The sequence below is a fragment of the Somniosus microcephalus genome, chromosome 11, assembly GCF_052327205.1.
Source record: "Somniosus microcephalus isolate GS21.2 chromosome 11, FLI_Smic_1.0, whole genome shotgun sequence".
NCBI classification, from domain to species: domain Eukaryota; kingdom Metazoa; phylum Chordata; class Chondrichthyes; order Squaliformes; family Somniosidae; genus Somniosus; species Somniosus microcephalus.
The window spans coordinates 185,583,817-185,610,454 of NC_140997.1; the positions used below are offsets into that span (position 1 = coordinate 185,583,817).

The following is a 26,638-nucleotide window of genomic DNA, read 5'->3' on the forward strand; positions in this document are numbered from 1 at the left end:
ATGACTGAGTGGGTAAAAAGGCCAACTCATATCTGAGCCACAAAGACCAGAAGTCCCAGGTACGATTTCTGGTCTGTGCTAAGTTAGCTGATCTTGGATGGCAGGAAAAGACCAGCTGGTCCATTAAGCCTGCCCACACTCATGAAAGCTTCAGCATCATGACTAAACACTTCCTACCCCCCACAACCATGTAATCTTCTATAGGAGGCAAAAAAAAACGGAGGAAAAACCCAGGGCCAATAAGGGAAAAATAAACTCTGGAAAAATTGTTCTCCGACCCGCTTGGGTGATCAATACTAGTCCCAGAGATCACATGGGCTGTGTGTTCATTATCTTACTAATCCACTTACCTTCCATATGATGGGGTCTCTGCCCCAGTCAAGAACCGGTCCAGCTCCCTCTTGAAGGCAGGCAGAGAGTCAGCACCCACCGCACCAGTTGGCAATGCCTTCCAGAAGCTGACTACTGTCTGGGAAAAGAAGTTGCCTCTAAGTCTGCGTTGCTCTTGAATAAATAGACCAAGCTCCTTAAGCCTATCTGAGTAACAACAGTTCTTTAAGCTCGGAATCATTCTCGTATCAACCCTCTGAACCTTTTGCAAGGCCATTATATCACCCACCATATGAGGGATCCAAAACTGGGTGCAATACTCCAGGTGCGGTCTAACCAACGACCTGTATAATGACAGGATGGTGTCCATTGATTTGTACTGAATGGTTCTATTAATACAATACAATACCTTTGTTAGCTTTAACTCTAGTTTCTCTGCACTAATTGGCTGCTATATTTTTCATTGCTGCTAATGAAAATACATTCTTCGGAATTGCACATTTCAAGACGGGAGTTCCCATTATTTCATTCACAGTTCATCAACTTTCACAAAAAATGGACATTTCCTCAATTTTTGGGGGAAAATAGGAATTCCCCCCCTCCAGGTTTTCCATTGCTGAGTGATATATAAGTTACAATTGTCCTCGGGACATGACTGATGGCTACTGTATGATTAGATAGTTCTTGATTGAGGATAGTCATTAGATTTATTCAGGCCCAGACTAATTTCTTTTAACTTCATGTTGAAGTAGCTTTGCAAAGGAATTTAACGAGCTTGACCTATGCATGCATTCTAGAATATCTCAAACCTGAAATGTGAAAGTCAGCTGACACATGTGCAGTGTAATCCTCCAGGTAATGATGAATTACAATTCAATCACAGTGCAAAATTGTGAATGACTAAATACTGTACAGCCAAACTCACTTAAGGATAGTCAAACTTAGTTGAGAATACCTGCTGTATAATTCTGCCATTCTACAGAATCAGACATCAGTAGTGGCATATAATTCTCCACGATTGTTTATGCTTGGGCAGCATTTTTTTGAAAAACAGTCTCAAACAATGTCTAAAACTGTATTTGAGTAATTATAATGGTTTCTCCTGGAGAACTGTACTGAATTAGAAGATTATAGCAAGCTTAATGAAAGGCTCATTCTGTACTCTTCTCCTGTAGATCAGCTGATTCTTAGTTCCCTACTATAGTGCCCATCGTCGCCAATTATATTATTTAAATAAAATGTAAAAAGCTAATACAGCAAAACATTTTGGAGGTTCACAATTTAAAATTTGCTTGAAACAAATTTGACTTGATTTGACTTTCATCTTCATTTTCATAAGGAATTTGTCTCTTTTTTTCCCCAACACATTTGAGACTTGCTGTATTTAATTTTAAGGCCAGATGTTAATTTTTTTTTAATCTTGCCAATGAATAATTATATTTTCAGGGGCTTCTGTGGAAGGTGGTGCCAGACGCCAAGAGCATTTGTCCAGGTTTTCAATGCCTGATTTGAGCAAAGACTCTGGTATGAATGGATCAGAAAAACTTAGCAACATGGGTACACTTAACTCTTCTGCTAGATTTAGAAGCACGGAGTCCATTCGAAGTCTAAACTCTGCCCAGCAATACCAGGATCTGCAGCCACCCTTGAACAAACTCAGGCACCCTTTGCGGTATAGAGAATCATCTACTCAAGGAAGAATGCCACCAGAGTTTGACTGTCCAGATGGTGCCATAAGCAACAGAATGCAAACTAGTATGAATGCTGGAATCGCACCTATGAGTGAACGGACCCAGAGACGTATGCATAATCGGGAGAATAATTCTCGCCATCATCGCCACAGACCAAGGAGATCCAGACGGTCTCGTTCTGATAATGCTCTTCACCTAGCTTCAGACAGACGCTATCAAATGAGGGACAGGTCTCACATGTTGTCAGGTGAAGACTCTGAACAATTTATGATGCGAAGAAGAAGCAGGGATGCACTTGGAAATGGTCAGTTGAGAGATCCATATAGTCGGTATCCTAGAACTGCATCTGACCTGACACTGCAGAACCAAGTAGGTGACAAGTTGCTCAGACCTTATTTTAATGATCATGATGATTGGTGTTCTACCTGTTCCTCCTCATCAGAGTCTGAGGAAGAGGGATACTTCCTAGGGCAACCCATTCCACGTCCTGTTCAGCTTCGCTCCATCACTAGTGATGAATTTGTGTATGGTTATGGCTCGCCTGTTCCTTTATCATCCACTATGAGTGGCAGGTACCAATCACACTATAGGAAGAGACAAAAAAGCAAGAACTGCATTATCTCCTAACATTTTGCACAATTTATTTCCAGCAAGAATGTAAACTATAAAAAGTTGCACTCGAATTAATTATTAAGAAGTAACATTGGCAAAGGCAATATAACTTAATCAGTATTTAAAAGCTATTACAATATTCCTGCAGTTAAATGAAGGGGTTTCTTTGCTTGCTTTTTCAGATTATGTCTTTTTTTTTGTAATATAATATCATCTAATATACATTCTACAGTTATAGTCATCAAATAAATAGTATACATTTTACTAGAATTTCATTACCTACATAGCTGTGAGCATGTTTACAACTTAAGATATTTGTCTATGTTCTTATATTGTGTACTGTATTTTCCCTTCCACTGCCACAGTATGTTATATATCAAGCTTAACAATCAATATATTATACCAAACAAAGTTACAGAACTGCTTAACCTATTGTGTTTTTAAATGCAAATGTGTTGTAATTAAAATTGAAAATTCCCTAAGTTAATTATATCTACTGTACATATCATGCAAACAAGGATTTCTAAGAAAAGTATTTTTATATTTTGTAATGTAAAAAGTGTTTTGAAGTAGTAGTCCATGCATGTTCACTTTATTTGTGTTGTTTTCAATGGAAATTTATTAAAACATTGCATCCTTTAACCAACATGTTTTTTAAAAATTCTTTAACTTAAAACATTTGAATATGATTTCTACTGTTTATTATTAAACCGTCTATGCTTCCCATGGATGATAATTCCACGTAATTCTCAAACTTAGTGCAGGTATGCAATTCATGCTAATCCAGCTCGCTGGCGATACATTTTCTTTCACTTGAGAATTTTGTGGTATGAAGCAACCCATAAACACCTTTAAAGGTGGATAAACTGGATGAGTTGTTTCCTCTCTCTCGTTCAGCTTTCCTCTTCAACCAATCGCTGTAAGCTTATGTTGTAGCGACATTGCAGAGAGATTAGGTGAAGGAGAAGTAATTTGTAATATTACAGGCATAAAATTCTGCAAATACAGGTTATAGCTGTACCCAGAAACAGGTCTGATATTAAAATGGTGTACAACAGGTTTGAATTCTCAGTAAAGCAATCTGAACTAATGGTTCTCCTATCCATTCCTCATTGATGAGGGAACCAGCCTCCAGATCAGCTGACTGGGTTCTCCATACTGTATTGACCCCACAATGCAGCAAGGCTGTTGTTATCTGCTGTAATAAATGCTCTGGAGGCCCTCCAATGGCTCAGGTACTACAATGCAAAGGAAAGCCCTGCCCCAACAATTGTGCCTCAGAAATTTGCACCACTGTGACAATTGTCCATTCCCACATCAGACATCCTGTGGCCTCTCTGAGAAAGATTGCCAATTTTATGCTTTTATGCTATGAGAATACCCATACCTGCTAGGAACTGCATTGCTACCTCTCAAAGCCACTTCTTGTAGGTCCTTTCTTCTGTTAGGTTCTCTTTTTCTGTTTCAGCAACATGACACAAAATTCTATTTCCATTAACAGTGCTTAAATGATTCTAATACTTGGCAAACTAAATACATCTCTGGCATCTACACTGCCTTCCTTCCCCCACCCCCCCGCCACCAATAGCTCATGAAAACATGACCTCAGTCAAACTTGTGGGAGGTAGAACTGGAGATGTATATGACAATGGCTCTTGGGAGCATAAATGGCTGAACGCCCATTTGCACTAATAACATAAACACAGCTTTAAATCCACTGATATTACTGAAGCCATTGTGCTATACATAGTTACTCTCTGTGAAGCTCAAACTCCTGACAATGTTTTCTTGATAGGGAATCATTTGTTCATCTATTTGCCAGCTGATCTATACCTATTAAGCCCATATATAAAGCATCTCCCAATTATGAATATCTAATTTCTAAAAGCTCCTGCCCATGCCTGTTAGAACATGAACTGAACTTTCAAACTGTGCTCTCGTCAAAGCTTTATTGAAATATTTCTATTCACAATACAGAAATGTGTCCTTTGCTGGAAGGGGTCGGGGGAGGGGAGGAGTCTGGAAGGGGAGGAAGTTGGGAGAGTGGGGAGGAAGAATCCGATGAGAATGGGGGAGGGAGAGTTTCGGGGGGGGAAGTGGGAAGGGGAGAGGAAAAGTTGAAGTGGAGTCGGGGAGAGAAACGAAGACTGGGGAATGTGATCCGGGGATTGGGGGAAGAGAGGGAGACTGGGGATGGGGGAATTGTGGCTTGGGTAGGGAGAGGAGAGAGGAGTGGGGTGTCCGCACCAAAATATAAGAAGAAAGGGAGTAAGATTGAGCCTATTAAAAGTGGCATTGGGGAACCTGACTGCACCTTGTGCAATGTAGGGGGATTCTGGTTGTAGTTTCAGGGCGAATATTAGCAGTTTGTAGGATTACTACTAATTACAGATAGGTGTTACATCTATTACTACCAGATACATATGGATTAGCAGTGAGTTATTGTATTACTTGTTGGTTATGAGGGGAATCTGAGTGTTACCAATGATACTATTAGTTATCGGTGCAATTTCAGTGACCTGCTATTAGGTACTGGTGGAATAAAAGTTCCTCCCACCTCTTCGCCTGTTCACAGGTGGCCTCCCTGTTCTTCGAACTTCTCGTACAACAGATGCTGGCATGAAACAATGAGCCATTACATTAAATTCTACAATACAACAATGATTACACTTCAAAAGTACTTAATTGGCTGTAAAGCACTTTGGGACATTCTGAGGTCATGTAAGGCACTTTATAAATGCAAGTCTTTTTTTCAAAGATACTCAACTACAGGGGACCCAACCTTTATATGGTAAATGCAATCATATTTGCGGATGTCATGTGATCAGATGTTACATGATCGAACCTCCAAGAATGCCTCCATTACCAGAGTTGCCAACCCTAGGCAGGGTGGCAGTTAGAATGGAGTGCGTGAAATACTGAGGCTGTGGAGCTCGCAAGGAATTGTGGACAATGAAGAGATCTGAGAATTTAAGAGGTGCAGACATCACCACTGTCTGACAGTGATGTTGTCTGCACCTCTTAAAGAGATACACACATCGTTCAGGTAAGTTTGGATTTAAGGTTTTGAACTTAAAAAAAAAAAAAAAATTATTGAAGTGGTGGCTTGCGGCAATAGATGTGAAAAGTTTTTTAAGTGTGTAGGGAGTGCTGCTGGACGCTTGCAAGGGCTCAGATGCTAAATGAAGGTTAACCTGGCGTGCTTAGGACCCAGCGCTGAATTCAGCGCCAGGGTTGAAGTTCATGCTTGTGACATTAAGTCGCCGTTGCATGCTGATTTAAATCACAACGCCGCCATTTTGTTGAAATGGTGCTGCCAGTTACCGGCAACGCAAAGGTAAGGACGAAAATGGCGGCCACCGTGGGACCTGCCAGCAGCTGGCGAAAGAGTGGCGCCCACCGTTTTAGCGCCATTTAATGGCGCTACGGAGTGGCGCTAAGGCTGTGCATTTCTAGCCCTTGAGCTTTATGGATGACCAAAAAGTGCTACCCATTAAATGTCAGTTTTGATGTATTAAGAGTTAAATTTTAACTTTCGTCTCTGAAGCTTCTGATTTGAAAGACTTGCCTTTATCGGGGTAACTGTACACAATATACAAGAATCCAAGTCAGAAAAGGGATGGGCAAGAAAATAAGGCTCAGCTCAGACTTGACAATGGCGTTATGGCTACCTCTCTATTTGAAATATTTCAAAGAGCCTGAAGTCAATATTTTGTATGCTAATGTAATATGTCCAGATAAGTGGGTCAGCACAGAGCAGGACTAAACGGAGTGGACTTGAACAGAGTGCTTTCATTGGGAATATGGAAAGAGTGGGAATTCGGAGAAGAGGGGGAAGGAGTTGCTGCCCTTTGCCTACACTATTTGTAGTGCTTTATGTTACAGGTAGATATTTAATTGCAGTACCCATAACTTAATCTAGATCATGTAAGTAGTCAGGAAACTACACTGTAAACTTAGTTACCTAATTACAAATTTAATTAAATAAATCAAGGTCATATAGGGATGGCAGTGCAGGTGGTGTGCCACAACTGCAGCATGTGGGAGCTTGTGGAGAGCATTGTGATCCCGGACAACCACCTTTGCAGTAAGTGCCTGTATCGTGAGGAACTTCAGCTCAGAGTTTTTGAGCTGGAGTCTGAGATGCAGACATTGCGGGGCATCAGGGATGGGGAGAGTTACTTGGACACTTTGATCCAGGAGGCAGTCACACCCCTTAGGTTAGGTAGTGGTACAGTTCTGGTTAGTGGTCAGGGACAGGAGGGTGTGACTGCAACTTGGGCAGGTAAGGGGACCCCAGGTGCAGTGCTGGAGGAGCCTCAGCCTTTGCCCTTGTCCAACAGGTATGAGGTTCTTGCTGCCTGGGTGGATGAGGGAAAAGCCTGTAGGATGGATGAGCAAGCTGACCATGGTGCAGGAGGCCATTCAAGTGGGGGGAGTGAAAGGGAATGTAGTTGTGGTAGGGGACTGTATAATCAGGGGGATCGATACTGCTCTCTGCAGCTGCGACCGAGTATTCCGAAGGTTGTGTTGCCTGCCCAGTGCCAGGGTTAAAGACATCTCATGGCTGGAGAAGAATTTGGAGGGGGAGGGGGAGGATCCAGTTGTCGTGGTCCACGTAGGAACCAACGACATAGGTAGAACTAGGAATGAGGTTCTGCTGAGGGAGTTTGAGGAGCTAGGATCCAAATTAAAAAGCAGAACCTCAAAGGTAATAATCTCTAGATTGTTACCTGAGCCACGTGCAAATTGGCATAGGGACAAACCGATTAGAGGTTTAAATGCATGGCTGAAAGAGTGATGTGGGAGGAAGGGATTTTGGTTCATGGGGCACTGGCACCAGTACTGGGAAAAGAGGGAGCTGTTCCATTGGGATAGGCTCCACTTAATCCAGGCTGGGACCAGTGTCCTAGCGAACTGAATAACTAGGGCAGTAGACAGGGCTTTAAACTAATAAAGGGGGGGGGGGGCAGGAGGATTCAGGAAAGAGTAAATTTAAAAGTAGCGAGAGAAATGTCAAGGCTCTCAAGCAGAGTAGAGTTTTGGGTAAAATTAAGCAGAGTGGGTCAGGAAGGGACAGAGAGTAACAAAGGTAATAAGGCATCAATGACTAAGGTGACATCAGGGAAAAAAAGAAACGTCAAAGCTAAAGACGCTATATCTGAACGCGCGAAGCATTCACAACAAAATAGATTAATTAAGAGCACAGATGGAAATGAACAGGTTTGATCTAATAGCCATAACGGAGACGTGGTTGCAAAGTGGCCAAGGTTGGAAACTAAATGCTCCAGGATACATAACTTTTAGAAGGGATAGGCAAAATGGAAAAGGAGGAGGGGTAGCCCTGATGATAAAGGATGGGATAAAGACAGTAGAGAGAAAGGATCTTAGCTCTGAAAATCAAGAAGTAGAATCAGTTTGGGTGGAGCTAAGAAACAGCAAGGGGCAGAAAACTTTGGGTGGAGTTGTTTATAGGCCCCCAAACAGTAGTTGGCAGAGTATAAATCAGGAAATTAAAGGCACATGTAACTTTTTAAAATTTGTTTATGGGATGTGGGCGTCACTGGCCAGGCCGGCATTTATTGCCCATCCCTAATTGCCCTTGAGAAGGTGGTGGTGAGCCGCCGCCTTGAACCGCTGCAGACCGTGTGGTGAAGGTACTCCCACAGTGCTGTTAGGTAGGGAGTTCCAGGATTTTGACTCGGCGACGATGAAGGATCGGCGATATAATTCTAAGTCAGGATGGTGTGTGACTTGGAGGTGGTGGTGTTCCCATGCGTCTGCTGCCCTTATCCTTCTAGGTGGAAGAGGTCGCGGGTTTGGGAAGTGCTGCTGAAGAAGCCTTGGCAAGTTGCTGCAGTGCATCTTGTAGATGGTACACACTGCAGCCACAGCATGCCGGTGGTGGAGGGAGTGAATCTTTAAGGTGGTAGATGGGTGCCAATCAGGCAGGCTGCTTTGTCCTGGATGGTGTCGAGCTTCTTGAGTGTTGTTGGAGCAGCACTCATCCAGGCAAGTGGACAGTATTCCATCACACTCATTAGTTGTGCCTTGTAGATGGTGGAAAGGCTTTGGGAGTCAGGGGGTGAGACACTATCTGCAGAATACCTAGCCTCTGACCTGCTCTTGTTGCCACAGTATTTATGTGGCTGGTCCGGTTAAGTTTCCAGTCAATGTTGACCCCCAGGATGTTGATGGTGGGGGATTCGGCGATGGTAATGCCGTTGAATGTCAATAACAAGAGTAATACAGTTATCATGGGGGACTTTAATCTACATATAGACTGGGCAAACCAAATTTGCAGTAATAGTGTAGAGGATGAATTCATGGAATATATGCAAGATAGTTTTCTAGATCAGTATGTTGAGGAACCAACTAGGGAACAGGCTATATTAGATCTAGTATTGTGCAACGAGAAAGGGTTAATTAATAACCTTGTAGTAAAGGGGCCTGACCATGATATGATAGAATTTTATATTGAGTATGAAAGTGACTTAGTTAAATCTGAAACTAAGGTCTTCAATCTAAACAAAGCAAACTATGTAGGTATGAGGGGTGAGTTGGCTAAGGTAGATTGGAAAACTACATTAAAAGGTATGACAGTGGATGAGCAATGGCTAGCATTTAAAGAATTAATACATAATTTACAACAAATATATATTCCTTTAAGGCACAAAAAACCCACAGGAAAAGTGGTCCAACCGTGGTGAACAAGAGAAGTTAAAGATAGTATTAGATCAAAGGAAGAGGCTTATAATGCTGCCAAAAAGAGTAGTAAGCCTGAAGATTGGGAGGATTTTAGAATGTAGCAAAGGAGGATAAAGAAAGGGAAAATAGAATATGAGAGTAAACTAGCGAGACACAAAACAGACTGTTAAAGCTTCTATAGGTATGTAAAAAGGAAAAGATTAGCCAAAGTAAATGTGGGTCCCTTACAGGCTGACACAGGAGAAATTATAATGGGCAATAAGGAAATGGCAGAGAAATTAAACAAATACTTTGTGTCTTCTTCACGGAAGATGCAAAAAACTTCCCGGAAATAGTGGACAAACAAGGGTCTAGCGAGAATGAGGAACTGAACATATTAGTAAAAAAGTAGTACTGGAGAAATTAATGGGAGTGAAAGCTGATAAATCCCCTGGACCTGATGGCCTACATCCTAGGGTTTTAAAAGGGGTGGCTATAGAGAGAGTGGATGCATTGGTTGTCATTTTTCAAAATTCCATACATTCTAGAATAGTTCCTGCAGATTGGAAGATAGCAAATGTAACCCCACTATTTGAGAAAGTAGGGAGAGAGAAAACAGGGAACTACAGTCCAGTTAGCCTGACGCCAGTAGTAGGGAAAATGTTAGAATCTATTAGTAATGACGTGGTAACAAGGCACTTAGAAAATAATAATAGAATTGGGCAGAGTCAACACGGATTTATGAAAGGGAAATAGTGTTTGACAAATCTGTTGGAGTTTTTTGAGGTTGTAACCAGCAGAATAGATAACGGGGAACTAGTGGATATGGTGTATTTGGTTTTTCAGAAGGCATTCGATAAGGTGCCACAAGAAGTTATTAAACAAAATTAGGGCTCATAGGATTGGGGATTGAGGATTGGTTAACGGACAGAAAACGGAGAGTAGGAATAAATGGGTCATTTTTGGGTTGCCAGGCTGTAACTAGTGGGGTACTGCATGGATCAGTGCTTGGGCCTCAGCTATTCACAATCTACATCAATGATTTGGATGAGGGAACCAAATGTAAAATATCCAAGTTTGCTGATGATACAAAGCTGGGTGGGAATATAAGTTGTGAGGAGGCTGCAAGGAGGCTTCAAGGGGATACAGGCAGGCTAAGTGAGTGGGCAAGAACATGGCAAATGGAATATAATGTGGAGAAATGTGAAGTTATCCACTTTGGTAGAAAAAATAGAAAAGCAGAGTATTTTTTAAATGGTGAGAGACTGGGAAATGTTGATGCTCAGAGGGACCTGGGTATCCTTGTGCACGAATCACTGAAAGTTAGCATACAGGTACAGCAAACAATTAGGAAAGCAAATAGTATGTTGGCCTTTATTACAAGAGGATTTGAGTACAAGAGTAAAGACATCTTACTGCAATTATATAGGGCCCTGGTGAGACCACACCTGGAGTATTGGGTACAGTTTTGGTCTCCTTACCTAAGGAAGGATATACTTGCCATAGAGGGAGTGAAGCGAAGGTTCACCAGACTGGTTCCTGGGATGGGGGGATTGTCCTATGAAGACAGATTGAGTAGACTAGGCCTATATTCTCTAGAGTTTAGAAGAATGAGAGGAGATCTCATTGAAAGATACAAAATTCTTACAGGGTAGATGCAGGGAGGATATTTCTCCTGGCTGGGGAGTCTAGAACCAGGGGTCACAGTCTCGGAATAAGGGGTCGGCTATTTAGGACGGAGATGAGGAGAAATGTCTTCACTCAGGGTGGTGAGTCTTTGGAATTCTCTACCTCAGATGGATTTTTGAATATTAACGGAATCAAGGGAAATGGGGATAGTTCAGAAAAGTGGAGATGAGGTAGAAGATTAGCCATGATCTTATTGAATGGCGGAGCGGGCTCGAAGGGCCAAATGGCCTACTCCTGCTCCTATTTCTTATGTTCTTATGTAAGTTATATAAATTACAAGTCTAAAGTTATGCTCATTCTAGGTCAATAGCCAAAAGTTATATGCTATTTGACTGTGAATGTGTACAAAACAAAAACATCCACGGACATCTTGAAAATGTTACTTTTTTTTATATAATTGTAATCATACAAGAAATTGCCTAAAAAATGTGCTTTTATTTAGCTGAGCCTAATCAGCCCCATCTGATTCGGGTCAGCTAGTGTTTCTGACCTGAATGTATACCTACCAAGTGCTCCTCCAAATGGAAGGTGCTTTATCGGAAATACCAGATAAAGCAGACAACAGCTGCATTCTGAATTCTTTCCCTATGGATTTCAGTGGACAGCTGTATGCATGATAAACGCTCCAAAGATGTTGTGGTTGGCACTGAGTCAGTAGTTATGCTTATCAGATGTGGGAGTTGAAGCTGAACATTCCATGTAGGACTCAAAGCCAGATTTTTGTTTCAATGCAGTGAAAAACCTTTTTGTTTTTACATTCAAGCATTCTACAATGATTTACAGATAAACTTTCACATTATCACAAATACATATGAAACTCAAATTGAAGACTTTGGTAGAATGCAAACCTTCTACAGAGTGTGATCTGTGTTATCCAGTGTGTCCGTGTATAACTGCTGCTTTGAAAAGAGGGCACCTTGCCAAAAAAAACTCTTGCAAGACAGAAAATGCTTACAAATATCAAACAAATTGTAGCCACAAAGTCCACTGTAATTTTTGTAATCATTTTCTGTCATTTCAAGGCATATAGATTGCATCTTTGAAAGAGTTCAAAAATGTCCCATGTGTGGGTGTAAAGGCTCTTTTGATATAGTTAATATGCATGAACAAAACCTGCTGAGCACGCAGCTACTACCTGCATGGCTAAGTTGGGCCAACGAATGAAACAGAACATGCAATAAGGCAAATTTAGCAATGCAATAACTAGAAACAAGTCACATGACCTTTTTAATGTGTGTGGGTTATATGTTGGTAATGGATTACTGGAACTAGCCTTCTTTAAACAAGTAGCTTTTCTCTTTGTCTACATTCTTGCTTTTCCCACCAGTACAATTTATTTCTTTGCAAGTTTAGAATTAATTTTCAACTTTCTCTAAATGTTAAGACTTTCTTTTTAAATGCATTTGGTTCTCCCTTTCATTTTTACTTAAAGTGGAACAATACTCTTGATTCTAAAGTAATCCCAGAAAGACTGAAAAAATGTCTCCTCTGTGAGAGGAGATATTCTCAGCTTTGTCAGTCAAAATTCAACTTCATGGAAATCCTTTATGTTGAGTCTTTTCGTTATAAGGGGCAATATCTGATGAGATTTCAGGTTATACCGGAGTCTGTCATTAAGCTGAGAGGATGCTACCAACCAACTCGACGGCTCGCTACCAACACCGATTTGAATTCTGGTCAGTGCTGATGTTTTAAGATGGGTTAGCGCCTGCAAATTCCCCACCAGCTGAGTTCCTGCTGTCAGCTGCCTTGCTTGCAGGAAGATGCTGTTTGGAGGCCAAGCACTTTTCCACAGGGAGAAAGGGAAACAAAAGGCAGAATTCCCTGGACTGCTTTTTTACACCTCCCAGTGGCCAGCTTTAGGGCAGCATCAGCAGAGGCCTGGATGTACATCAGTCACAGTTAGTGCTTGATGTGTAAAGGACAAGATGGGAATAAAAACATTAATTTCAATCCTCAATAAAATGTTTCAAATGAAGAATTAGAGCAGCAGCAGAATAAAGTGGATGCTGATAGTAGAGACCATATTAAAAGGACCAATTCCCCCATCAAGGTCCAAAATGACTCTCACTCTCAGGCATACCTGTGCTGTAGACTGGCAGCCCAAGCCCCAGATTCTAGCGGTCAGTACTATACATGACTAATGGGTGCCCACTCGAAACAATTGAATGGCTTGACTATGCATAGACCAACCAATCATCAGAAAGTTTGCTACCAAATTAGCAATACAAGCCTCCTAAATATCTAAAGATACACCTTCAACTTGGTGGCTGCTAAAGGGATAAAAACATAGGAAGGAACGTGATTAGGGCATTCAGCCCCTCGGGCCTGTTCCACCATTCAATTAGATCATGATTGATTTGTATCTCAACTCCATTTACCTGCTTTGGTTCCAAATCCGTTAATCTCCTTACCTAACTCAAAAAAAGTCAATCAATCTCAGATTTGAAATTTTCTACTGACCTAGCCTCAACAGATTTTCGAAGGAGAGAGTTCCAGATTTCCACTACAAGTGCTTCCTGACATCACTCTGAACAGCCTAGCTCTAATTTGAAGGTTATACCCCCTTGTTCTCGACTCCCCCACCAGAGGAAGTCGTTTCTCTCTATCTACCCGATCAAATCCTTTAATCATCTTAAACATTTCAATTAAGTCACCCCTTAATCTTCTGTATTGAAGGGAATACAGCCTAGTCTATACAACCTGTCCTCAACATTAGTAATTTAGCCTTCCTTTCACTTGTACAACCCTTGCATGTTTTCTGTGCTTTCTGCTCATCTTTTCACACCAAGTGCAAAGTATGGTTCTTATTGGCATGTCTTTGTGTTTCCTCCTAATGCTTACATAGTTTATTCATTCTCTTTTCAAAAGGAAAGCGTTGTGTATAATCACCAGGAGAAAATCCGCACTGGTGGTGGCCCAGCGCAACACCTTGCCCATTGCAAGGAGCAGGCCCTCCAAAATACCTGTGGCGGAGGCCACCGAGGAGGTATGTAAGGGGGAGGTTGGTGGTTCTGTGCCAGCCCAGCAAGGTAATAGTTTGTTTCAATGTAGTATTTGTGCTATCAACTAACAATCAATGACTAACAGATATCCACATCTGCCTACACGTGTTAAAGATAAAGATAAAGTTATATAGTTCAGCAGATATTCCAAAGTGCTTAACAGCCAATAAATTACCCTTGAAGTGTAGTCACTGTTGTTATGCAGGCAAACACAGCAGCCAATTTGCACACAACAAGCTCTCACAAGCAAACAGCAAATGAAATAAAATAACTACTTAACCTATTTTGGTGGTGATACTTCCCCTGCTCCTCTTTAAATAGTGTCATGGGACCTCTTGCATCTACTTGATCAGGCAGACAAGGCCTCGGTATAATGTATTAGCTGAAAGATGGCACCTCCAATCTTGTTCCCTCTGTACTGTATGCAGCTGTCAGCCTAGATAATGTGCTCACCTAACACTCAATTAATGACCAGCAGACAGCCACATCTGCCCCCCCCCATTCCACTTGAAGTGGCGGGTGGAGCTTCTTGCATCAGCTTCTTCCATTTGCCCCTCCGTGCAGATGTCACTAAAAGAGTCACAACTGGAAGGCCGATGTGTCTCCATGGCTCCCAAAGCTGAGTACACCTGCATGATACAAGCGGAGTAGCATTCCAGGACTAGATCCTTCTGGGAGTGGGGCCCACGGCTATTTCAAATGCCTGCTTCCCAATGGCGATGAATCATAGAGCAATGGGAAAACATAACTATCAATTTTTAAAACTCTAACAAGTTTCTGGCCATCATTGGCCAGCACAGCCAGCCTCCCAATGTTGCTGCAAGATGCTGCAGTGAAATTTCTGCTCCCAATTAGATGGAGCGGGTCTGGCGACGTCATTCATGATGCATTTTCAGCTGGGATCTTAAAAGGAACCATGGCCACATTACATTTGAAGTTTAATCTGACAAAGTGGGTGTTGAATCTTTACAATAATATAATAAAAGTTATAGATGAGTGACAAATATTTAAATAATATTATCATTAAGTAATATGATGCCATCTACAAATACAATCAAGAACATCATTTAAAAAGTACATTAATTGCGAAGTTATTGGTGCTTTAGTCACAAATCTATAGACTTTTGTATCAGTAACTGGTACAAATAAAAGATGTGTGTGTGTATAGGTAATATATAAAATTAAGCAGATTTTAAATGTAATTGTAAAGGGGTGGATTTACAATCTTCTGCAAGTTCAGCAGAAGAGCTGTAGAAACCCTGACAAACAGTGTATGTGGTGCTTATGTGTTTCTGGGATTTCTGCAGCTCTTCCGTTGAAGTTAACAATGGACAAGTGAGAGAACCTCCACAGAAATTCACCCCCAAAGTCTCGGACTGAAAAATTAAATTAGTTTATAATCAGGGACTGAAAGCAAATTGAACCAGTGGAATGAGTGATGAGAATGAAATTGTTACGGTTGATGATTTGATTTAATCTGTAACTGGACAATCACTGTATACTGCGAGGAAAAACCTGACCAGAAACAACACAACAATTTATTTAAATAGTATACGTCATTTTTTAAAGTGCAGATCAATTCACTGCAATTACTGTTGCGTTGGAAGGCAACAGCCGAGAATGGCCAATGAAAAATGTATTTCCCTCATCATCCAGGGTAGGAAGGGAGCCTTCAGCACTCGCATCCCTTCAGGATTTCTGAATTAACATTTACCAGTAGCTTTTCAAGTAGAACAGAATCTCCATCAATCTGTTACCTGATGTAATCAACATGTTTTTATTTTGGTTTGTTTTTCATGCTGTCAAGTAGGCAGCTGGCGCAATGGCCACAGGATTCACACGAGCTGTGTAAATCCCGTGGCCATGCAGGGAAATTAAAAAAGTGAAAAAAGGTTCTTAAATGCCTGTAAACTACCTGATAATCATCTCAATTGGGCCCCCCGCCGCTGCTGGTCGGGTCGGTTCTGTAATGACAGACGCGCGTGGGGGAAAGGCGCTTGGGAGTGAGATGACCTGCTGTCAAAAATAACGACTTTCCCACCTGACCCGCCACCAATGTCGCCCACTACCACCCTGGAAAATTCAGCCCAATATGTCAGACTGCAAAAATTACAACGGTAACAGAGCTGTGGACTGTCCTGGGCGAATTCTGCCTTTCATTTCCCTTTCTCCCTGTGGAAAAGTGCTTGGCCTCAAAACAGCATCTTCCTACAGGCAAGATTGACTCGCTATAATAGATATTTTTAACTGAAATTTTATGTAGGCCAATTCCCTAGGATTTTTAAAGCAGATTTCAGTTAGCAATTCCTTTGGGGAAACTATTGTTTCCATAGCCTGGGGAACTCTGCTAAGCAAGTTATTCATACTTTGCCCAACAATAGATATTTCATTTTGAAAATTCCTATCGGACAGGTGTCAAAGAGTCCAGGCTAGCATATGTGAGCTTATTGTTTGTGATTGCTGTCTCACTGGGGGGTCTCCGACATGGACAGGCAGCCCTTATCTCTCATCCATTAAGTCTTTGGAATCTGATTTTGAATGACAGCTGTATGCTCAGAGGCCTTGGAACAGAGACACATGCTGCAGGCTTTGGATATTTTGGCCGTTCATGTGATCCAACCATACCACACCACATTGCAGTGGTGAGCTGGAACCCCCGTGGTGCTTAGAGCCCTCGTATGGCTTATAAACTCAAATAATTCTGATAAAAGGACTCATAAGGGACTGATAAGAGAGAGTAAGATGAAGCAAAAAAGGGGCGTATGACAGATGTCAGGTTGAGAATACAAGTGAGAACTAGGCTGAATATAGAAAGTTCAGAGGGGAAGTGAAAAAGGAAATAAGAGGGGCAACCAGAGAGTATATGAGAATAGATTGGCAACTAACAAAAGGGAATCCAAAAGTCTTCTATAGGCATATGAATAGTAAGAGGAGGAGTGGGGCCGATTAGGGACCAAAATGGAGACCTGTGCATGGAGGCAGAGGGTATGGCTGAGGTACTGAACGAGTACTTTGCATCTGACTTCACCAAGGAAGAGGATGCTGCCATAGACGTAGTAAAGGGGGAGATACTTGCTGCAACATTAGGAGATACTTGATAGGATAAAAATTGATAAAGAGGAGGTATTAGAAAGGCTGGCTGTACTTAAAGTAAATAAGTCACCAGGAGCGGATGGGATGCATCCTAGGATGCTGAGGGAATTGAGGGAGGAAATCGCGGAGGTACTGGCCATAATATTCTAATCCTCCTTAGATACGGGGATGGTGCCAGAGGAGTGGAGAATTGCAACTGTTCCACACCATTATTCAAAAAAGAATGTAAAGATAAACCCAGCAACTACAGGCCAGTCAGTTTGACCTTGGTAGTGGGGAAGCTTTCAGAAACAGTAATCGGGGACAAAATTAACAGTCACTTGGACAAGCGTGGATTAATTAAAGAAAGCCAGCATAGATTTGTTAAAGGCAAATCGTGTTTAACTAACTTGATTGAGTTCTTTGATGAGGTAACAGAGAGGGTTGATGAGGGTAATGCAGTTGAAATAGTGTACATGGATTTCCAAAAGGTATTCAACAAAGTGCCACATAATAAGCATTTATTCCATGGGCTTCACAAAGTTGAAGCCCATGGAATAAAAGGGACAGTGGCAGCATGGATATAAAATTGGCCAAGTGGCAGGAAACAGAGAGTAGTTGTGAATGGTTGTTTTTCAGACTGGAGGAAGGTATACAGTGGTGTTCCCCAGGGGTCAGTACTAGGACCACTGCTTTTCTTGATATATATTAATGACTTGGACGTGGGCGTACAGGGCACAATTTCAAAATTTGCAGATGACACAAAACTTGAAGTATAATGAACATTGGGGAGGAGAGTGTTAGACTTCAGGAAGATATAGACAGGCTAGTGAAATAGGCGGACACGTGGCAGTAGAAATTTAATGCAGAAAAGTGTGAAGTGATATATTTTGGTAGAAAGAATGAGGAGAGAACATATGAACTAAATTATACAATCCAAAGGGGGTGCACGAACAGAGAGACCTGGGGGGTATGTGTGCACAAATCGTTGAAGGTGGCAGGACAGGTTGAGAAAGCAGTTAAAAAGGCTTACGGGATCCTGGGCTTCATAAATAGAGGTATAGAGTACAAAAGTGTGGAAATTATGATGAACCTGTATAAAACACTGGTTCGGCCCCAACTGGAGTACTGTGTCCAATTCTAGGCACCACACTTTAGGAAGGATGTGAAGGCCTTAGAGAGGGTGCAGAAAAGATTTACGAGAATGATTCCAGGGATGAGGGATTTCAGTTACATGGATAGACTGGAAAAGCTGGGGTTGTTCTCCTTAGAGCAGAGAAGGTTGAGAGAAGGTTTGATAGAGGTGTTCAAAATCATGAGGGGTCTAGACAGAGTAGATAGAGAGAAACTGTTCCCATTGGTCAAGAACCAGAGGACACAGATTTAAGGTGATTGGCAGAAGAACCAAAGGCAACATGAGGAAAAACTTTTTTACGCAGTGAGTGGTTAGGATCTGGAATGCACTGCCTGAGGGGGTGGTAGAGGCAGACTAAATCATGGCTTTCAGAAGGGAATTGGATAAGTACCAGAAGGAAAAAAAGTTGCAAGGCTACGGGGAAAGGGCGGGGGAGTGGGATTAGCTGAAGTGCTCTTGCAGAGAGCCGGCGCGGGCTCGACGGGCCAAATGGCCTCCTTCTGTGCTGTAACCGTTCTATGATCATACAGTCCTGTTCGGTGCTCCTGGCACTGGCACTGACACTGTCCAGCATTGCATGTGCCTGCACATAAATGAGCTAACCTTAATAGATATTATGCAAAATTTTGGCAATCCAAAAGCATCACTCGTGGCGGCATGAGTCCCAGGATCAGAATGTGAGACACCTGCAGTCACCGAGGGGATGCTAGCTGCCTGCCCTGTGCCAGGCGATTTTCCAGTATGGAGGAGAGGTGCATTGGACAAGAAGGCACTCGACAACAGTGTTTGGATTTTTTTTTTGCTTCTCTTAACAGCAGCCCTGCTGTGCGGCTGCATTATGGAATGGCCACCTAATTTACATGAAAGTCAGAGGCCTTTTGAGCCTAGGGCACAGCCTGTGTGCCTGGTCCCAGTTCCGTTTGTGTTCACTGCCTGCATTGTGCCATGATGGGCATCTTGGGTATATTATAGACCTCAAGCCTCTACATCTGATTTTCCAGGGAGCAGGTGCCTGATATGCTGTGAAATATCAGGAACCCACCATTGGATTGCCAGCTCTAAGAATCTTGAACATGTTCAGTATGTTGGACTCAGAGCACTGATTAATGTATGTGTAAAAGTTAACTGAAGTACTGTAATCTAATTTGCTGATTTGCTGCTACTTCTGTAGTTTTATTAATAAAGATGAATTAGTAGTTTCACCTTGAGTCACATTGTCATCGTGTTGGTGAGACCACACCTGGAGTACTGCGTACAGTTTTGGTCTCCTTATTTAAGGAGGGATATTCTTGCATTGGAGGCAGTTCGGGGAAGGTTCACTAGGTTGATTCCTGAGTTGAAGGGGTTGTCTTATGAGGAAAGGTTGAGCAGGTTGGGACTATACTCATTGGAGTTTAGAAGAATGAGAGGTGATCTTATTGAAACTTATAAGATTCTGAGGGGGCTCGACAAGGTAGATGCAGAGACGATGTTTCCCCTCGAGGGGGAATCTAGAACTAGGGGCACAGTTTCAGAATAAGGGGTCGCCCATTTAAAACAGAGATGAGGAGGAATTTCTTCTCTCAGAAGGTCATGAATCTTTGGAATTCTCTACCCCAGAGAGCTGTGGAGGCTGAGTCATTGAATACATTCAAGGTGGAGATAGTCAGATTTTTGAAAAACAGGGGAGTCAAGGGTTTATGGGGAGTGGGCAGGAAAGTGGAGTTGAGGCCAAGACCAGGTCAGCCATGATCTTATTGAATGGTGGAGCAGACTCGAGGGGCCGAATGGCGTACTCCTGCTCCTATTTCTTATGTTCTTATGTCTGCCGCTGATTTAAAGAGATATGGACAATAATGTGTGCAACCTATACCATTTCTGGTGCACACTTTAAAAGGTTTAATTGTTAACCCTGTGGGCTGCTATCCCCGTTCATGGATAAGGAAACGTTTTAATTGATGGGAAGTGTGGATTGCCCTATGGAAGCTTATCCTTGCACTGAGCCTGATTTTAAAAAGCATTGACAGAGAGATGAATTGTAACAGCAACAATAATTATGCATAGCAGGGAGAACCTGTCTATCTGGGATTCAGGATACAGTTGATCATATCTCCTCCAAACACTTAATTGTCTTCACAATTAATCTAGACTTTGTCAACGATGTTAAATAACTTACGTAGATGGTCTAGAGATGTTTTGGCCCATTAACACAAGTCGTATCTACTGCAAGAGTACAGTGCTCCCAATCTCATTTGGGGGCTCACTCTTCTTATTGCACTGGTGGATGGCGATTGCCATCAGCAATTTAGGGTTGTGCCCCTTCTTAAAGGGGCACAACCAATAAAGACTGTAACTTAAGCAAAATTAAAAGGAAACTTAACAAATTAAATTAGAATTCTATTTCCCGGGGTGATGATGAACTCCAGTCCCTCCGGTGCCCACCGGTCACAGAAGGTCTCGAGCGTGTCGGTGGACACTGCGTGCTCCATCTCCAGGGACACTCGGGCGCGAACATAGCTGCGGAAGAGAGGCAGGCAGTCGGGCCGAACTCATCTGGGGGCTCTTGCCTTGTCTTGCTGACAGCAATTGGTTAATTTGCCAAGTCGCTCAGGTTGAGCAGTTAAGGTGACTTTGTACTTTCTGAAGTTCCTGACACAAGCAACAAATGCAACCTTGTAGTTCTATATTACATAGTGTTGCAGTAACCTTAACTACACTTCAAGGCAAGTGTTTTGTACCGATACATTTTTACAGCAGTGACTACAAATTGACATTTACCACCAAAAACATCACAAGGCTGATGTGAGAAGTTCAAAATGTCACTCGTTCTCTTCTGAAGTTATGACCAAAGGGCTTTGATATGTCAGAATAGAGAGTGTTTTACTTTACAACTGGCCTGTTTTCTACCTGACTCAAGATTGCTTGATGCTGACACTGATGACAAATGTAGAAAAAGAATCCCCTGGATATTCAACAAGGACAACTTGAATTTATATAGTAGCAAAATACTGCGGATGCTGGAAATCTGAAATAACAACAGAAAATGCTGGAAATACTCAGCAGGCCAGGCAGCATCCGAAGGGTCCCAGACCTGAAACGTTAACTCTGTTTCTCTCTCCACGGATGCTGCCTGGTGTAGAAGTGCCTTACTTCTTAGCTCTGGGTAATGACTCAATACACACTTGGATTCGTCAGACGGACAGGCCTTTTATTTTACTTCTCTTGCAAGGGGAATCAGTACCTCCACTCAAGGGGTGAGGCTACTATTCCAATGATACAGTGTAAACGTTCTATATTTATACAGTGTAACAAACAAGTTTGATTGAAATCCCTTTGTTCCTCTATCAGGATACATTTTAGATTAATCATCAGGTAGAAATAACATATTGACAGAAGGATCCTGGACACATAAGTCAACCGTTAATCTATAACAGGGCATGAATCGTGTAACCGGAGGTCCTCTTTAATCATATATAAGGGAGGCAAGCTTTGCTTTCGGTCACAAGTTATCAGGTCATTGGTACATCAAAGAAACTCATTATTCCACTTCTACATTCTCATTAGGTGGGCAGGCATCTGTTCTTGGCTGTAGTTCGAGTACGTGCAATAGCTCTAGTTACACATCGACACTTGCCCAGTGTCAAGTCTGAAAACTTTTACCCAGCAAGCACTTGAAATTAACCCCTTATATCATGTAGATTTCCTCATTCCCCCCTTTTGTCCTTTCTAAGGACAATCTATCTCGCTAAGTTTAAGAAACTCTACATCAAAGGTCTCACCCTTAATATCCTCATATTCAGACATCATTGGTACTGGAGGAGTTGACGCTAATAAGGAAAGGACTTTTGTACACAATAATTTTAAACAACCAATCAATAAACTAATTAAAATTATTATCATCACAATTGCGATAAAAGCTTCCAAAATTTGCTTTCCCAATGCTCCTCCCCATCCTGAAATCCAATCCCACATTGACCATGGTTCAGGTTGACGTAGTTTCTCTACGGCCTTCTTTATGTGGTTTACCAGATTGGTGATATTTTCTGAGCTATCTGGGATATAGGTGCAACATTCGGTTTTTATGATTGCACATGTGCCCCCTTCTTTTGCCAACAAATAGTCCAGAGCCATGCGGTTTTGTAAGGCAACAGTGCGCAAAGCCACCATTTCTGCGTTTACATCACTAAGAGCATCAGCAGTATCATTGGCTATTTGTTCCAACACTGCTGCCATGCTTATAGATTCTCTTGCTATCTTCCCTGTTCCATACCAGGGAAATGCTATAGCAAAGAACCTTTCAGTTTCTGTAATGGCTCGTTTTACTCGTGTCCCAGGGTGGCTATCCAAAGATGAAATGTGATGTATGTAAGGCACTACATATCCCAAATAACATGACCCAGTCCAATTTTGTGGTAACCAGGGGTATGCTCTATGCCCACAGATGAAATAGGTGTTATTATAGGCTTCAAATTTGTTCCATATCTGGTGCATCATTCCTATTCTGTATTCTCCTTTCCAAATTTTTTTGCTAGTCAAATTTTGTACTGTGGACAGATTCCACCATCCCCAATAAGGCCATTCGATTGCACCTGGTGGTTTAGTAGTAGTTTTAGTCAAAGTGTAGTTACATTTGCACTCACTCCATCCAACCATCAATCCTTCTCCATTGTCGTTTACAAGACAGACTTCTCCTTTTGTTTTATTTATGGTTCCCATTGACGTAACTAATAGACTCTCTGGATTCCTTCGATTATCATATAGGGGATGAAACCACCCTTCAAATTTTATAAGGTTGTATCCTGCATTTTTCCATTCATTTTCCAACTGATCTGGGTTTAAACTATTTTGGGTCTGAAATGTACTGGCTGCCTCCTTATTCCAGGTGGTATTAGACTGTAATAACCACCCTACCATCTCTTCTATTTCGAAGGGAATGGACCTTAGAGGTATTCCACCCTCTGCATGCACAGGGATGTGGCTGCATATCCAGCATTTGGCAAGGTTCTGTCTTTTAGCGTACAGATAACTTGATGATAGTTATGAAAAGGATTATCACAAAACATTGACTTAGCTGTCAGGGCCAGTCCTCCCCTTGAATTACCATTGCAGATAACCCCTCCGTTCGCAGTTTTGTCACTTGGTAATACAGTATCACGGCATGTGACCCATAGCTTATCAAGCTTCTGTCCACTATCTTCTTCTACTATCTTATTCTGCCTAATCCTAAGACTCAGGGGTTGATACGGGGGTACCTGCATAGTGTGATCCTGAAGCTGAACCTTCATAGTCTCGTTATAGCATATAATATAAAAGAAATCACTGTTTAAAAGTACACATTCTTCTATGCATGGTTTGCCCTTCAGGGGATCTGATAAATCAATATGGCAGTTTCAATTATCGTTAACAAAGGGGACAGTCTTATTAGAGTCCAAATCCAGTTCATCTTGGCAGTGTATCGTCTTCAACTGATGCCTTCTTACAATGGGACACGTGTATCCATGTTGGTCGCTCCTTTACTTTTACAGCGGTGTTTGTGGTCAGGAGTACTTGGAAGGGTCCCTCAAATCTGGGTTGAAGGCCATTCTTTCGCTTGAAGATTTTTATGTAGACGTTATCTCCTGGCTCGAAAGTATGGCACTTTCCTTCAGCGGGATCGACCTGGGCTTCCTTCACCTGTTGATGGAAACTAGAAATGCATTTGGTTAGTGCAATGCAATAACTCAACATATCTTCCTCCATTTTATGAATGTCCATTTGTTTAGCTGTTAAAGGTGCCGAAAAAGGCAATCTTTGTGGTCTTCCCATGACGATCTCGTGAGGCGACAATCCTGTAATTCTGTTGGTAGCAGACCGCATTGTCATTAAAGCTATGGGTAACAAATCAACCCATTTAAGTCCAGTTTCTTTACACAGTTTTGCAAGCTTGTTTTTCAGCATCCCGTTATATCTTTCCACTAGTCCAGCCGACTGTGGATGATAACTACAATGAAGGTGCTGGTTAATCTGTAAGGCTTTGCATAGTTCCTTAATCACTGTTCCCATAAAATGGGACCCATTGTCACTTGACAGTTTTGCTGGTATCCCAAAGCGCGGTACAATGTCCTTCAATAAACATTTAGCAACAGTAGTGGCGTCACTCTTTCTACAAGGAAACGCTTCAATCCATCTTGAAAACATATCAACAATAACTAATACATATTTAAAGCTCATACACACAGGTAGTTCAATAAAATCCATTTGCAAGTGTACAAAAGGACCCATGGGGTTTGGATGGGATGCGGGCTGTACCTTCTTTATTTTTTTTCCTGCATTCATTGTCTGGCAGATAATACAATTTTCACATATTTGTTTTGCCAACTTTGAGATTCCTGGTGCATACCAGGTCTTAAGGATATAGTCCGCCATCCCCCCTTTGCCCGCATGGGTGAATTTATGAACACATCGGGCAATTGGTGATAGTAATGATTTGGGTGCCACCATGCGGCCGTCATGATGAACCCATAAGCCGTCAGTGTTTTTAAAACAATGATTAACAACCCATTCCTTTACTTCATCAGAACTGGCCCTATCTTGATGGGTCAGCACATCATCTAAGGACGGGGGCTGCGGTATCTCTGGCTTTTCCCTAACAGGGAAGGCTGAAACTTGTCGTTCAGTACTTGATATAGCTACTGACTTAGCAGCGCTATCTGCAGCAGTGTTTCCAAGCGCAACCTTGTCCAAATGCCCCATGTGTGCTTGGCACTTAATAATTGCAATCTGTTTACGTCTCTGAATAGCTAGTAAAAGATTTTGCACTTCTTGTGCATTTTTAATCTGGGTTCCCGAGGAAGTCAGGTAACCGCGAATTTTCCAAATTTGTCATGCTCATGTCTGGTTATTTCTGAATAGTTCAATATCCATTGTCTACAATAGCCAGTCATTCCTAGAAAATGCTTCATTTCTCTTTTAGTTTTTGGCAACGATGTGTTGCAAACGACCTTTATTCTATCCGGCGTTAACTCCCTGTTTTAACAATGATTCCATCACTGGCTCAATTCCTTTTTCTGCTTTCTCTGACAATGGATACTGTGACCTTTTGGGTAATGGTGCAGCTGGATTAATTGTAACTTCATAGGGCTGTGCAGTCTAATAGTTAGGAGGTATTTTAAATTAAAAAACGGCTGATAATCTTGTCCTGTTTTGTCATAGCAGGCCGTGCAGTGCAATTTTGAATGCCATTTCCCTAGTTTCAGGGATTCCTGGTATTGTTTTATGGAGCTTGTAACGAATCCCCACGCTCCTAACAGACTGACAAGTTTGGGACTCAAACTTGGGTCGGCAATTTCCCATGCGTAAAGAACAGGGTGTTTTATTTCTGTTACTGGGTACGCATATGCCTTATCTACTTGGATTTCTACTGTTACTCCTGATGCGGAGCAAATGATTGTAGCATTCATTTTGCACAGCAAGTCTCTTCCACATAAATTCATAGAGACATCTCCTGATAACAGAAAGGAGTGTTCTTCCTCAAATTCTTCTACTTTTACTGTGAGGGGAGTCGATTGATTCAAGCGTTGTAGTATTCCAGCCAATCCAGCTATCGGGGTCTTTTTCCCATTAATAGGCATTCCTTCAGAATATCCTTTCCCTAACACTGAAAAGGTTGCTCCTGTATCTACTAAAATGACATAGGTCTCCCAGCTATTTGCATTTTAACTTCAGGTTCGCTGCATGAATTTAAAGAAACAACCGGCATTTGGTGGTCTGTGGCGCCTGGGGCTGCTGGTGTCAGTCAGTAATTCTAATCTCTATTTCTCCTAAATCCCTGTCCGTTTGTAGGGTAACCTCCTGACTGGTCCAAAAAAGGGTTATGGACAGTGAAATTAGGACCTTTATTCTCTAACGGAGGTCCATTATTGGAGGTTTGGTTCTGACAATTTTTCGCAGGGCATTAGTTTGCCCAATGTCCGGGTTGTCCGCAATTGTAACAATTACCAGATCGTCCATACCCTCTTATTCTACCACGTCTTCCTCTATATTCCCCTCTATTCATCCTTCTATAGTTACCTTGTTATCCTACCATAATAGAGGAGAAAGGTGTTTCTTCAGGGTAATTTTTTTTTTTCTGACTCAACAAACATAGAGGCAGTCTTTTTATCTGGCTGTTCTCTATTTCTCTCTTGTCCGTTAAACATTCCTTGAGGCAAGTAATTCTTTCTATGTTAAATGAACCATCTGCGGGAAAGGGTCTAGTCTTATTTACAGTCCATTTGGACCAATTTGGTAGGTGATCAATGGATGATTGACCAGTTCTTTAACATAAAGGCTGCTGGCGTGCCTTTCTCGGGTGGCTTACTGGCGCTAGCACTCATTTTAGCAGCTTAAATGGTTCACATAAAACAATCTAAACTCCCGTGACAATCCATGATCTGCGTTGTACGCCCCTACAGATCAGA

At 41.9% G+C, this 26,638-nt stretch overlaps 1 protein-coding gene across 3 annotated transcripts in view; it reads left to right on the forward strand.

The window, feature by feature from the left end:
- prickle2b (prickle homolog 2b) overlaps positions 1-3,275 on the forward strand; it is a 273,503-nt gene extending 270,228 nt beyond the window's left edge. For all 3 annotated transcript variants that reach the window (XM_086001494.1, XM_086001495.1, XM_086001496.1), the window contains one exon: positions 1,777-3,275. In XM_086001494.1, the coding sequence (XP_085857620.1) occupies positions 1,777-2,648 (872 nt within the window). In that variant the 3' untranslated portion in view covers positions 2,649-3,275. The remainder of the gene's footprint in view (positions 1-1,776) is intronic.
- The last annotated feature ends 23,363 nt before the right edge of the window (positions 3,276-26,638 follow it).